At 47.8% G+C, this 14,922-nt stretch overlaps 1 protein-coding gene and 1 long non-coding RNA gene across 2 annotated transcripts in view; one reads left to right on the top strand and one right to left on the bottom strand.

Annotated features, from left to right (window-relative positions):
- The window catches only part of SORCS3 (sortilin related VPS10 domain containing receptor 3), a 268,680-nt gene extending 267,505 nt beyond the window's left edge, over nucleotides 1-1,175 (bottom strand). The window contains exon 1 of the mRNA XM_058841941.1: nucleotides 547-1,175. Coding sequence (XP_058697924.1) covers nucleotides 547-1,146 — 600 coding nt within the window. The 5' untranslated portion in view covers nucleotides 1,147-1,175. The remainder of the gene's footprint in view (nucleotides 1-546) is intronic.
- LOC131580573 (uncharacterized) lies at nucleotides 978-14,687 on the top strand. Its single transcript, XR_009277894.1, has 3 exons — nucleotides 978-1,079; nucleotides 5,212-5,323; nucleotides 14,491-14,687. It is a non-coding gene; the product is annotated as an uncharacterized LOC131580573 (long non-coding RNA).
- Nucleotides 14,688-14,922: the final 235 nt, after the last annotated feature.

Below are 14,922 nucleotides of genomic sequence, written 5' to 3'. Positions count from 1 at the left end.
CACTCAAAGCTCCTGGACGTGCTGTGGGGCTTTCCACCCCGTAATAAATTAATGGGATCTCTCTTGCCTCCAGCACTCACAGCGGGGCTCTGGAGGGCTTTTCCACCACCCCTACACATCATTCATCCCAGGCAGGGAGGCAGCCAAGCGTGCCACGGCGTTCATTACATACAGAGACAGTGAGAGTGAGGGTTCCCCGGGGAGCGGCACACGGGACACGCTGGAGGGCTGGGGCCAGCCCGGCCCTTCGGGGCGCTGCCCGCTCCGCTCGGGGACCGCGGCTCTGCCTGCGGGGGCGGGGGTACCACGGTGCTCCACTCGCCTTCACCTTTCCCCAGGAAAACTTTTCTCCCGCGGCCACAGCTCTGTGTCCCGCTCCCGCTGGCGATAAGGGCGCGGTGCCCGCCCAGCGCGCTCTCCTCCCCGCACCCCCGGCCGCAGCGGCACGCTCGGCCCCGGCCCCGGCCCCGTCCCGCCGCTGTCCCGGTTCCCTCCCCGCCAAGCGCCGCCGGACCGGCTCGGGTGGGTCTGCGGGGCGGTACTCACGCTGCTGTTGTGGCCGGACCAGTGCACCATGGCTTGGTTGTGCGCCGCATCCCCGGTGAGCGCGAAGGTGGTGCTGCTCAGCCTCGGCTCCTCGGCCCCTCGCAGCCGCGCCGCTCTCCCATCCTCCGGGGGCCCGCGGGGCTGAGCGCGGCCGCCGCGCTGCCCCTCGGCCGCGGGCACCCCCCGGCCCCCGCCGGCCGGCAGCGCCTGGCGCCCCTCGGTGCTCCGGCGGGTCCGCGGCGCCGCCGGGCCCCGGCCCCCGGGCGCGCCGCCTCCCGCCCCCGCCGCGCCGAGCGCCGCTCCCCGCGGCCCCGCTTGGCCCCCCGGCTCCGCGCCCGGCTCCGGCTCCGCGGCGGCCGCCGCCCCGAGCGAGCCCCGCGCCCGGCCGCCCGGCCAGCTCCGTAATCCTCGCGGCGGCGGCGGCGGCTGTCGCTGCTCCTGCCTAAGGCGAGACGAGGAGGACGGCCAGGAGGGCGATGGAGATGAGCAGGATCTGCAAGTTATTTCGGCGCCAGTGCAACACCAAGAGAGAAGTAAGAACCATGTCCAGGCGAGAAAAATGGTGTGGCAGGTCGGAAAGCAGTTGGTCCCCTTCTCCATGCCTTTGCGGAGCGAGTCGGGGGGCTTGCAGAGGGAGGGGGGGATGAGGCGCTGCGTTTAGGGCTTTTTTTTTTTTAGGAAGAAAGGGGCCGGGTTCTAATTATAATATTTATTATTTGCAAAACGCTCCCCTTTCTCTCGGTCTTCTTCTTTCTCTTCTTCGCTTTCCTCTTCCCTCTTTCTCAGCCTCTGAGACGATGACCAGAAAAAAAAAAAAATAAGGCAAAAAGGGAAGAAGAAAAAAAAAAAAAGGAAAAAACTCTCCCCGGTAGTTGGATTCTGTTCCTTACTGTTGCTGGATATTTTTTTTTTTTTTTTCAAAAGTGCTTTTCAGTGAAACTGTTCACGTTCAAGGATTTGATCAAGTGAGAGGGTACCACCACACGGGGGGAGGAGCCCCGAGCCTTGCCAAGCCGCCGCCGCCGCTGAAATACACCGCCGAGTCACCCGCCGCGCCGCGCCGCGCCGCCGGGGGCCGGGAGCGGGGCCGGGGGCGGGAGCGGGACACCGCGCTGCACCGAATCAGCTGGAGCATCACCCAGCCTTTTCTCCTGATTTGGTATGTGTGCTCCTGGCCGAGATAAAAGCAGCCGTCACTCCCTCTTTCTCCTGATGTATGTGTACATAGACGCGTATTTACAGTGGTGTGGGTGCTCCTCGCCCTCTGTGTGTGTGCGTGTACGTGTACGCACAAAGGCTGGATGTCAGCCACGGGCAAGGGGACACGAGGGTGCGCAGCTGGGATGAGCGGCTCTTGGGTGCCTCCCGTGTGTATCAGCGTACCCACGGACCCGGCCATCCAGCGGCATCCCTCCAGAGCCGGATCCGTGCGTGAGGATGCGCCCGTCCCAAGCGCAGCTTCCCGGCCGTGGGAACTCACGCGTGTGCGTGGAAATCCCAGCAACATTGCCACCGTCCAGCAAGGGAGACTAGCAGGATTTGTGTGGGGCCAGTAACGAAGGAAGGGCAGTATCTGCAGGCAGCTCCCTGCAGCAGCATCTCGGGACTGTGTCGGGAGAAGGAGCGAGGGGGATAGATTTCTTTAGGTCACGGCAGCGCTCCCGCTCCCATGGCACGGATGCAATCCCCCTGGCCAGGACACTTGTTTTCTGCTGGCAAAGCCCAAGAAGCCTTTGCAGCTTCAGCCCCCGGACAAGATGTGAGTAATGGCAGGCTGTGAAGGGGAGAGGGAGGCTGCTGCCGCCTCCCGCGGCTGCGGGGCGTCCCCGTGGGTCACCCTTGTCATCGCCATCTGTGCCAGTGCCACGTCCCTCCTGCCCGGTTCATTGCAGCAACACGTCGGCACTTTCTCTTCGGATCAAACCCACGGTCGACCTTCTCCCGTTCTCCTCCTCCCTTTGAAAAGTGTCGATAATTAGCGATTTTTTAATCGTCCCACCCTCCTACTTCCCGCATCAGCCATTCTTTGCCGTCCAAGGACGGATCCACCAACTACACGGCTCTCCCCGCGGTCTGCCCCCTCCCCATCGCCAGGCCCGGTGCGGGGGTGGCTCAACAGTGCCTCCCGCCTATCGCGGGTCCCCCAGGCCGGCAGGGAGCGGGGGACAGAGGCAGCACCGGGGCTGGCACTGCCCGCACGGGGAGCGGGGAGGTTTCTGGTCAGCGCCTGATGCAGAGCGCCCGGCTGGGGATGCGGGGTCCGTGCAGCCCGGCTGAGGAGGGGGAGCGAGGAGAGAGCCGGGCCACGAACGAGGGACTACACACATCGCTGCCTGGTGCAAACGGGGACAGCGGTCGCTAAAGGATTGTCCTGCAGGAGTGAGAAGAGGGGCCGGGCTGGCACAGAACAGCGCTGACAACCCCGGGAAGGCAGCGGGGGCCCTACCCACAAACGCGGCCCCTTATTAGCCTCAATTCCCGAGGCAGAGAGGGAAAGTGGGAGGTGGGGGTAGGGGAAGCGAATCACCCACTCCCAACGCAACGGATGGTATTCCTGGCTTGGAATCGGCTCCCTTTTGTACTGTGCTGCCAAAATGTTTAGATGACATTTTATTTGTGTGGGAGCAGTGACGTGGGCCTGAGCCAGAGCTGCTCCATAAAACCTCAGGCAAGGGGATTTTACAAACTGCACACACTCGTGGCAGGTGCTACCCTGCACGCACAGGCACACGCCAGCCCCGAGGCTGCACGCTGCTGCTGCCTGTAAGCAAACAGCAGGGTGTGGGGAGCAGGATGGACCCCACTGCCCCCCGAGCTCAACTACTGGAGAAACAGAGTCCCCGGCTACGTGGCATTAGCAGCACACATCGCCCCAGTGTCTTGTCGTTGAGGGGAGGCACTGCCCACCCAATGCCATCCTCTAGCAGTGAAGCTGCAGCTGTGACAGGCAGCTTAATTTGTTCTTAAATTATAATCAAAGTTTCTGCAGTCCCTCTGGACCCAGCAGCAGCTCACTGCTGCTCCTGAAGATCTCTGTACATCCAGAATCGCAGGCACTACGATGTAAAAAGTAAAAAGCTACTATGGTGCTAGCAATTGCCACTATTTAGCCAGTCCCCTGCAGTGCAGTCCACCCAGTCCCATTTGTGTTCTCACCCTTGCTGGACACTGCTTACAGCCTTAGTCCTTGCCCAGATCCTGATCAGTCACTCCTTTGTGCAGTAGCATCCCTGACTTCATGGCCAAAACCCACCCAGACCAAGATAGGACTTGTGGGCACATCTCATTTTGAAAATCCTGCCAGCACAAGGCATTTCTTTGTGTCCAGGACATCGCTCTTTGTCACCACAAGAGCCCAGCCATGCTGGACATGGCACAGAATGTGATGGTGAACATTTGCATGGAGCCTAACGCTTTATTTAGGACAGTACTTTCACCACTCCAATAGCAGGTGTTTTCTGCCCTGCAGACTGAAGAGCCATTACTCACAATCACCCTCTGTGAATGTCATCCTCACCTATCACACTCGGGGACAGTCCCAGACATTCAGTGCTGACTGTGTCAGTGAGATTACCCCAAGCCCTAATTTCTCAGACACCTGCAGGAAGCTCTGGTCTTTCTGAAGCAAATTCTAAAATGCCTTCATCAGTGCTTGCTTATTCCTGTTAAATAATAGGACGCACAGCTGGGGGAGTCCCACTGATGATGTGGGACTGTCTCCCCGCTCTGCATCTCCCTCTCCTCAGCAGAGGCTTCCATGCCAAAGAGAGCAGCAGCAGTGCTCTCTAATAGCTTCACTTCTCTACAAAACAAAGGTAATGTGAGCAACACCCCCATCTCCTGCACGATTTGCGAACTGCGTGCCCATCACCAGCACACAGCAAAAGGGGCTTTTCCAGTTCATACCATCCCTGTTGCAGGAATAACTGATTTGCTTCAAAACCCGGCCTCTTGCGTGACAGGGTGACAGTGAGGATGTCATCTGACAACCCTAGATTTGCACAGTCTATATCCAAGAATAGAAATGGAATAGTTCAACACAGTATCCATTACAGGCTGTTTTAATCCATGATCTAATCCATTATGATCTGCTTTAATCCTCACCCAGCTGCAAACATCCATTCAAAGAAGCAGGGGTTGGTGTTATGTTCAGTTGGACCATGTTGATTTTTAATTGATGTAAGAAAACCATATGCCCTAACACCAGGCAATGCAGAGGATTTCTAAGTAAGCAAGTAAGTTAATGTTCTGGAAGGCAAATTGTGGCACAAATATAAAGTAGCAGAACATGCCTGTAACCAAGGGGGAGCTGAGTTCAGTTAAGGAGAGAAAAGCAATTGGGGGAGTTATGTTTGTTCGGAGGGGGTGATTGGATGGAAGAAGACTAATGACGCTATCTAAAGAAACAAACAAATAGAGCCTGGCAATTGCCAAAGCCTTCAAAAGCAGCATTGATTATTTGGGGTTTTCTTTTTTTCCCCCTTCCTATTCTGTGACTTTCATGTGGGAAAAAAATAATTACGAAATTTTAACTTCTATCACACATATCAATAACTTTGTCATTACTGCCTCCACTGTTGACTGTAGACTTGCTCCCCAGTACCCCAACCCTTCTGTTTTGCCCAGCTCTGCCTATAATTGCTCTGTGTCCCTCTCCTCCTGCAGGATTGCACACACTCAGACCTCCCTGGAGGCCCAGAGCATGTCTTCCAGTCACTATCCCCCCAGGAAATTTCTGAGTGAGAGCTGGAACATGAAAGAAAGGAGGAAGAGTTAGGTAAGAGATCATAAGAGGAAAATTTAGAGAGGGGGTGAAAGAAATTAAGAGTGCAGCTACACTGCACTTTTTTCACATGCTCATATCCTCCTCTAAAGGTGTAGAGGATGCACTACTCAAGCCCTCCCAAGAGAGGAAACCCCGGACATACTAAAAGAAAAATCAATGGTTGCTCCAGTTAACTTTAACCTATTTATTATGTGTGAGACCAGTCACTGGAAAACAAAGCAGCACTGTGATAATGCTGCCTTGTTTACCAAGGAAAAGCCTGAATCTACCTAAACAAAAATCATTAAAAGCTGAAGTATCTCTGTACCCTCAGACAAAATGTCACCTGCAGGCAGAGCCTCTACCATTTTTGCTGGTGCAGTACTTACCCCCATTAGGGGACAGATTTTGCCTGACTCTGAAGCACAGCAGGCCCATGGCTCTGACAGACTTACTGCAAAGCTCCTGAGCAGGGGCTGCAGAAAACTCTGCAGATGCTGCAAGGGGGAGTCTGTTTTCTGCACTGAATAATGAAGTGGGAGTCCAGCAGCCCAGCGCAGCAGCAAGAAACACAGGTACCACATAGCAGCACACGAAGGGAGGTGTTTTACACTGCCTGAATCAAGGGACGGTGGCAGGACTATTTTATGTCAGCTGATCTTGGAACAGGGTCCTCACAAAGTGGATCCCCTCACTGCATCACAGCACCACTGTCTCTCTGATCAACACCACTGACACAGAGCCCCAGAGCAGGAGAGGGAGCCACGGGCCACACTGGGACTGCAGCAGGTAGAGGCTCAGCAGAGTGAAGAACCACTTCTGAGAATCTCACCTCGGGCTCACCAGCATGAGCAGATGTCATATCAGGTTTGGTGACCAACCTGACTGCATTCCTCCTTTTGATTTTATCCATCTGAGCACTGTATCTGTGGGAGACAGAAAAGCCCCTTTCATCCAGGGATGCTCAGATAGCTGCACTGAATCTTCACCTGCTAACAAGGCTGCCTAAAAGGTGCACAACCTGCACAGTGAAGGTAGGAGACTTGGCAAAACACAGAGCAGGCAGGGGTGTTTTCAATTTTCTGGGAAAATTCAGTAGGTTTTAAATCATGTTTCTAGTTAATGTTGGGTTTTGTTGTTCATCTTAAAGCCAAGATAAGAAAATCCCCTTCTGCTGATAATCAGCATCATCAGGAATGCCAAAGAGCTTATCAGAATGGAACAAGCGTGCAGATTTGCAGCATATACAAAGATAAATTGTGCAGCACACAAGTTCACAGTGTTGAATTCACTGTATACTGAAGGTTCCATATATTTTTATCTTAGAGATTCCAGTCAGAAATACAGGATCCCCCATCTCCCAGATTTCAAATCATCTAGGACCACTGTAAGATACTGGACTTTCAGAAGCATTTGCCAAGTTTTTGAAAATATGCTCCTTACCATTACTTAAAGAGCTCTGAATCAAGACATTTCAACCTTCAACCCCTCTTTGTCTTCTGAATTCAATGAGGTCATCTAAAAGCTGTGTTCAACTATACCACATATTATGAAGAGAGAGTGAATCATGGCTTAAGATGTTACAATATCTAAGAATATGAGTACTGAGATACCCCATTTGGAGAAAAGCTGATTAAAACCAGAAACGTGGCTACTATTCATTAGATCATTGATTCAGAAAAACTAAATGACCTTCGTCTCCCTTCCTGTCCCAAGGTATGCCTTGGTTCCCTGAAGAAAAGGAAGAAAATGAATCTTTCTTACTGTTAGAAATCTTGTGTCATCAGCTTTTCATTTCTGGTTGTTACTGAAGCCTCATGCCTAAGAGGTTTAGGATTGGCTTTATAGCCACCAAAAGGCAGAGCACAAGTACTGCCTTGCTGTGAAAAGACAGTCTTTGTGAACATGAAGCCTCCCCTATGCTTGTTCCATTCCTGCAGAAACAAGACAGAAAAATGACAAAGTGCCTCTTCCCACCCAACAGAGCACACACTGGGAGAATGAGGCTGGTGTGGTCAGTGACACAGCGACAGTTCCCTAAGACTCTGTTCCCTCCTCAGTTACCTTCTTCTAGTTTTTATACTCTTCCAGACAAGTCTCTCCTTCTTGCACTCTTCCCTTCCCCTAAGTTTGAGACAGACTCAGAAGGGGAAGGAGCTGGTATTGTTTCTCTTCTATTCAAGCTAAATACAAAGTGATTTCTCTGTGTATGAGTGCACAAAGGCAGAATTTTCTTAGCAAGTTAGAGAGAAACAAGTCTGGCAGCAACCCCAGCTTTGATGGTGGGACTTCACAGGAGGATGCTGAACCTGCAACAGCTTGGTGCTGTTTTCTCTCCCACAACAAACACCACCTTTTAAGATTCTCACCTATGGCTATTTCCTTCCTTTCTTTTAAGAAGAGCCCCAAACGAGAGAAATTGAACTACAGCACTGAGGAAAGACTTTATACTAGTCAACATGAAGGGAAGGTTGTATACTTAGGACGGAAGAAGCAAATTAAAAAGGAAATAAAGAAAAATAACACAAAACTACAGCAGTAAGCAGCTGGCTGTAGGCAGGTGGCTCTTACCAAGCCAGTCCTGGCACTCCCCAGATCTGCTGTGCACTGAATCAGCAATAACTAACTCCTAAAAGGAATCAGGTTAAATCAAATATCATGTAAACACAGTTTGAAACATTCTGAAGGGGGGAGTCTCAGGCAAATGTGTGTTCCCAGCACATCTAAGACAGGAAGTAGGACAGAATTAACTGGCAGCTTTTACAGCCTTTGCTAGACTGTCTTGGCCAATAGCTTCAACTCACAGGGGGCCAACTGGAGTTTCACACCACCAAAGGAAATTAGGAAAGGTAGCTCCATAAAGAGAGTAACACAGTGTAATGAATTCTGGCTGGCAAAGGCCAGGCATCACAGCTGTATGTATTTTCATGATAAAAATGCCAATTACTAAATTAATAAAAATTTAAACTTTAGCAGTGCCTAGAGTTCCTGTCAGGCTTCAGGTAAAGGCCTGCAAACACAGGAGAGACTGTGACCCCTCTCTGAAGTTTAGGTTGGGACTTGAAAACAACACACAAGTTCCCTGCTTTCAAGACAGACTGAAAATGAGAACAGTTAAGGAGATTGATCTTCACAAAATAAAAATGTACTGAAGAAAATCAAGGAGTTTATCTGGGGAAGGAGGAGGAAAAACCTGCACAGGGATTTTTTGCAATGCAAAATGTGTCACAGGCAAAGGGTGGAGAGGCCAAAAGCCTGAAAGGTTTGGGAAGGTTCAAGGGAATCTCTTCCCTTCAAGGATCATCTGACCACAATATTTGTTACTCCAACACAGAGTGTGTTTGTTCTGTGTTCTACCAAGTGACTTAACAGCTTCCTTCTTTTGTTGGTGCTTTGAATGTATTGCTTAGCTTTGTTGCAGATGTCCAGGTTCCAGTGCAGTACTGTAGAGACCACTCTGTCTTTTCTTCCTTTTCTGAATCTGCCTAATACTTGGCAATTTCAGAGGCACTCACAAGCAGAAAAGCAATCTCAAAAGGGTTAAAATTCAGGGACACAAATGAAAATGCAATTAATAAGTCTGCTACATAAAAGATCCTGATGCTCATAATGCAATCAGCAAGGGCTGAACATTTTTCTTTGGGCTTCCTCTACTCCATTACTGCAATAACGCATGGTAATATCGTTAGCATTGATTTGCCGCAAGGTGCATGTACTACATCTGCAAGCTAACAGGGGAAATGGAGGGAGTGTCTCTCCTTGAAAGGCTGGAATTACTTAATTATCCAAGGAAAATGACACGCAGATTTAACAGCACAGGGAAGGGTTAGGACTCACTTCCCCCATTCCCAAAGAATACAGAACAACACTTCTCTGCTACGTGATCTCCATGCAAAGCAAACACTCCTGGTTTGTTATTATTAATTACCCAGCTCCTTTTCACTGGAATTCAGAGGTGTTGATACCTCGCATCACCCCCAGCTATGCTTGCAATTCATAAATCATACTGAGAGGAGTTGCCAGTAGAGGAGAGGAAATACTAAAGGAAACTTGCAAGCATCTCTGAATAGGCAGCTGCTGCTCAAAGAGGCTGCATCCTCTGCACAGAGTCAGATGTAAACCAGCAGTAATGTTACAAAACAGCAAGAGACATGCCAAAAGTGGGCAGGCAAGGCAAAGAAACAATACATTCAGACAGAAAAGGTAAAGGAAAGCAGATGGCCCTGGGGATTAACCTTTCATCTTCACATCCACAGGTTAGGTCAGATCAGATGGTCTGATAAAAGCTCAAAGGCTCTATTATGATTATTAGTCTGGAAGGGGGCTGCAGTCCAAACAGAGAGAAAGGTGATAGCTCTGGTGGTCAAACCAGCACTGATTTCCCTTTCCCTGGAATTTAAAACCTCTTTCCTGGTATTCCATTTGTAAAATAGATTTGAAATTGCCTCATCATATCCAAATTCTGAACAGGTTTTGGCCATCCCACACCTCCTACCTCTTTTTATACAGATACACATTCCACAGGAAGTGTCCACTCTCCTGCTTATCCTGGTGGCTGTGCTGAAGCTGTCGTGTCCTTTATAAGGAACTGAGAAACATAAGTTTGATACTCAGGGACTTCTCTCTTAGGCCAGTTAAGAGACCAATGACCACAACTTGTTACTGACTCCACTCAATTGCCCTCTGGCAAGCAACAGGAGAGCACCAAATCAGATCTGGATTTAAAAAAACAGGTTGGGAGCATCTGGACCCAAATTTATCCCTTTTCTGTGATTGCTCTCCATTCAGAGGGTTGCCTTATTGGGTTGGTTTTTTTCCTCCCCTTTTCAAAAATCAAAGTTACAAGCAGTTGATCCTTGAAAGCAAGGCTTGTTGGAAAGGAATGGCAGCTTCTCATAGGGCTCGCAAGGTACCTTGAAAAAGTGAAACTTTAAGGCACACAAGCCCTTCATTTGGCCACACCATATCTCAAGTTCAGTTTTCTTATTTTGAGGGAAGGAAAAGATATTCTCCTTTTCCTTCCTTTCTAGATTTTGCAGATTTTAGGTTGCTTTTTTCTTTTTCCGTTGTGGAGTGTGTGTGTTTTCCCTTTCCTCACAGTGCACCTCTTCAATACTTTTTCAGCCGTGAAAGCTTGACAATGTGGCAAAAGAAACAATGAAAGTAACACAGAAACAGAAAAAGAAATCAGCTGGAAGTTATTCATTCCAGTATTCTATAATATACTGAAGGGAAAAAGGGACAAAATGGGGTTAAAATATCATCTTCAAAGACCACTGATCTGAAATACTGAGATTTCTGGTCTCAGTGAAAATCAGAGAAAGGAGAGGCAAAAAAAAATCACAAATACCTTAACAGAGGTAATATTCTCTTTAAATGTTTAAATTTTTCTTAAAAGAATTTTTAAACAAGTTTTTTTATTACATGAAACCCTGAATTATCATGTAAATTTTAGAAGCAGCAGATTCAGCGTGACACTTAGCTTTCCACAAGTGGATTTCTCACTACTATAATAATAGAATTTTTATGATGCAGTTAACTTTTCCCCTCCCAGTCTGAACTGAGTATCTCTTATTCTTCCTGCTAGACTTTCCTCTGTATTGTCTTCATCACTGCATTACCAGCACAGGAGATTCAGAAGTACTTTAAGCTGGCAACTAAAGAGTTTTTCCTGCTTAGGTCTCTCATTGAGGTCCACCTTTATCACACAAGTAGACACAGGAGGGAGCTCAAGCAACCCCATTCACACTGAGGTTACATGTCTTCCTGCAGCGGCTGAAGGGATTTAATAATTCTCAATTCAGGGTTCCTGTACGTTTTGGACTTAGATTTCCACATCTGCCAGAATAGAAGTCTCCTTTTTTAGGTAGAAAACAATTGATATATGTCCCCTGCATACTAGAAAAAGAAAATTCTGTAGCAGTGTTGGCTGAGCTGAGACCAGAGGGATGAAATCTTTGCTCAGCAGGTTTGGCAGTTGTGGCTGCATGCACACCTGCAATGTAACACTGTTCTTCGTACTCCTGGCTGAACCCTCAGCTGCCTTTTATGTTTGCTCTTGCTTATGCACTTCTTTTCCTTGCTAGACCTCTCAAAGGAAACCCTAGGAGTTTCTCTTCTTTAGCGTCCTCCTATCCTGCCTTAAGCTGGAAGTCCATGGGTGCAGCAAAAGATGTTTCCCGGGGAACAGGGAGCAGGACTTCCTTCTCTTCAGAGGATTTTTTATTTGTGCAGCCACCAAGGCAAAGCTCTTGAAAGTAGTGCTCATTTACCCTTTATATTCCTTTCTACAACAGATTTCATCCCCCTTACTTTGTCTCTCTTTCCCATTGCCCTTCATAGGAACATTTCAAAGAATCACAAAATGTTTTGGATGGGAAGAGACCTTTGAAGCTCATCTGATTCCAGCCTGCCTGCTATGGGCAGGGACACTTTTCATTAGACCAGCCTGCTCAGAGTTCCATCCAACCTGGCCTGGAACACTTCCAATTACGAGGCATCCACAGCTTCCCTGGGGAACCTTGCCAGTGTCTCACCACTTTCATCATAAAGAAATTATTCTTTATGTTCAATATAAAATATCCTCTTTCAGTTTAAAACTGATGCCCTTTGTCCTGTCGTTATAGGTCTTGGTAACAAGTCTCTCCTGTTCTATAAATCCCCTTTACGTACTGAAAGGCTGCAATAAGGCCTTCCTGGAGCCTTTCCTTCTCCAGGATGAGCAAATGCAACTGTTTCAGCCTTTGCTCACAGGAGAGGTGCTCCAGCACTCTGATGACTTTTGTGGCCATTCTCTGGACTTGCTCCAACAGGTCCATTCCTTTCCTGGGCTGTGTGCTCCAGAGCTGGATACCATACTCCAGGAGGGGTCTCAGAGAGCAGAAACAAATGGGCACAATCACCTCTCTCGACCTGCTGGCCACGTTCCTTTTCATGCAGGTTTGCTTTCTGGGCTGCAAGCACACATTACCATCTTATATCCAGTTTTTCAGCACCAAAATAAAAATATTTGAAAATGCTGCTTTAAACCAAGTTCACAATCCTCATTAAAAATGAAGCAGTGCAAGAGAATCCAAAAGAAATTCTTACAGGCACCTAAAATGAATTCACTAAAGGGAGAATCTACAGCCGTAGCCCTCAGCAGTTATCATCACCTGTTTTCCACATCACACACACGAGGTCAGGGAGCCCTGGAGGCAGCTGACATAATTAAATGAAGATTTGGATCAAATCATCTCAAAGTCAAACAACTGTGAGCAGACACCAAGGTTAAGGATTCGCTCATTTGCCAGATTTTGGCCATATTTGCCACATGGTCAAAAATAATTTTATTTTGGCACATATTTCTATAAAGAATGGAGTAGGCATCGATAATGTAGTCCATTATTCTAGATTTTCCTTCTCTCTCTAACATCAGCAGTGTCAGGTAAACTCAGGAAAGATACTTTCATTCTACGTTTTTCAAAATAGGTTTCAGAGGATGTGATTATTTACTGTATTTCTTTGCAGTCCTCACACTTAACTTGGCAAACCCAGTTTAGGCATTATCTTTGCACACCAAAGCAACAGTGATCTGCAACAGCTGCAGATCCAAGAATGAACCTGGATACATCAGAAGAGCCCAGCAGAAATCACATGTCCAAGAGGAGCTCATTAGATGTAAGGAAGTTTATTGACTTTTATCTTCTTCTATATTTCCCTGATTTCTACTGCTCAAGATTGATGCAGGGATGTGATTATTAGCAATCTTTTTACTGGATGCACTGGCTGCTGCTAGTTGTCCTCTTTCCAGTTAAACCCATAGAGAAGTCCCCAGCTGGTGCATTATCTTTCAGGCTTCTCATCATTTGCAAGGAGAGATCATTCTTCATTTGAGGGAGAAAAAAACCTGGCATCATTTAATTTTTCATGTCTCCATTTCCCTTGCATCTAGAGGCCCATTTTTCTAAAAGGCCTGTTTTTCTGCATTGAGATGGTGTACTTTACATCCCTGAAGAGGACAGACATTCCACATTACCATCTGAGCAGGCTCAGTGGGGAATCGGAGTGCAAAATTCTCAGTCTGTTCCTCTGCCTCATTCATTACTGAGAAAATACCTCCACAATGAGCCAGTGAGCTGGCAAACCCATGTGCTCTGAATATACCCTGCCACAAGAGGAACCAACAGCATGTATTTGACATTCTCTTCTTCCAGCAGATCCCAGAGGGCTTTGCAGACCGCCTAAGTCTTGAAGGAGGATGCAGGATATACATTGATTTTTCAAATGATTTAAAGGATGTGAAGTTAGAACAGGCTCAGCTGGGCAACTGTGATAGTGTCAATGGCAAAATCAGCTAAAGAGCCCAGAGCTCGTGATGCTGTTCTGCCTTCTAGTCAGGTCTTCTGCACCTTAAATTCATTTCACTCACTGCTCTGAACAGAGGTCTGAAACTTATTTTTGACAGGGACTGCACTTCACCTCTAAGGGGAATTTCTCCTTGTTTGTATGCTCCCTTTCCCAGTTTTATTGCCTCAAAAGTCTTATTCGGTCCCAGACCTGCATATTGGTTTTCCACAACCCTCTTCATCTTGCATGGTGCATTGATCTATTCTTGCTGAGGCTGAAGGACACTGGTGCCTGCAGGAGTAGCAATTATGCTGGTTTGCATAGCAATGATTATAAAGGTGTACTCAGAGAAAGTACAATCAGCAATTCCTTGCCAATATCTCCCTAGAGAAGCAATATTAAAGCCTAGATTGTTACAATACTCTAACAAAAGGGTTTCATACTGGAAACATCTATTTTAAAATATCTGGGCACTGCTATTTAAATACAAGCTCCAGTCCTAACCTGGAGATACTGAAGATTCAAACACCCAGGATACAGCATGAAAATCAAACCATTTCATGACCACACAGTTCCCTGCCCCACAAAACCACCTCCAGCCCCTGCTTACCCTTGTTTACAGAGAGGAGTTCATTTATCTCTTCCAGACACAACACATTCAGACATGCAAGATCCTGACAAACCTAGCAGAGACTTATGAACTCTGTTTCCTTGCAGAATGCTCAGGGCACCTGCCCTGGCCTCTCTGTTTGATTGTCACCACGAGAGTCACAAGGGAAGAGCAGTTCTCTCACAGCCACAACAGCAGGGATATATCTGCCACCTGACTTTACCTGTTTCCTTTCTTACAGGGAAAAGATAATGCAAGGGAACCTGAGGAAGGTGAAGAACAAGGTGCAAAGAGGATGTAGGTCTTTACTAGTGATCAGAAGCATGCTCATGAGAAGAAACTGCTCATTTGGTGCTTCTTTCCTCTTCTCCTTCACCAAGATTTTATTTCAAAATTTTTCTTTTTCCCAGATGTTGTCTACTTTTTCCTAGCTATTTTTTGTTTGTCTGTTTTGTTTCTCTAGAAGAGGAAATAAAGCTGTATATTTTCAGCCAAATTGTATTAGTTGTTGAGTGTTTTGCACTGTTTTTAGCAGAAAGGCTAAATGTTTATTAAAAAATATTTTGACAAAGGGGGAAACTAATTTCCAGCTGGGTCTAGCTGTAGGAAAGGTGAATATGGCTCACTGAGTCTGTAACTGTATCAAAGGTTTAAAAAGTGCCAATTTAAAATC

Source organism: Poecile atricapillus, chromosome 6 (assembly GCF_030490865.1).
Source record: "Poecile atricapillus isolate bPoeAtr1 chromosome 6, bPoeAtr1.hap1, whole genome shotgun sequence".
Lineage (NCBI taxonomy): Eukaryota > Metazoa > Chordata > Aves > Passeriformes > Paridae > Poecile > Poecile atricapillus.
This window is presented reverse-complemented; position numbering and strand designations above follow the sequence as displayed.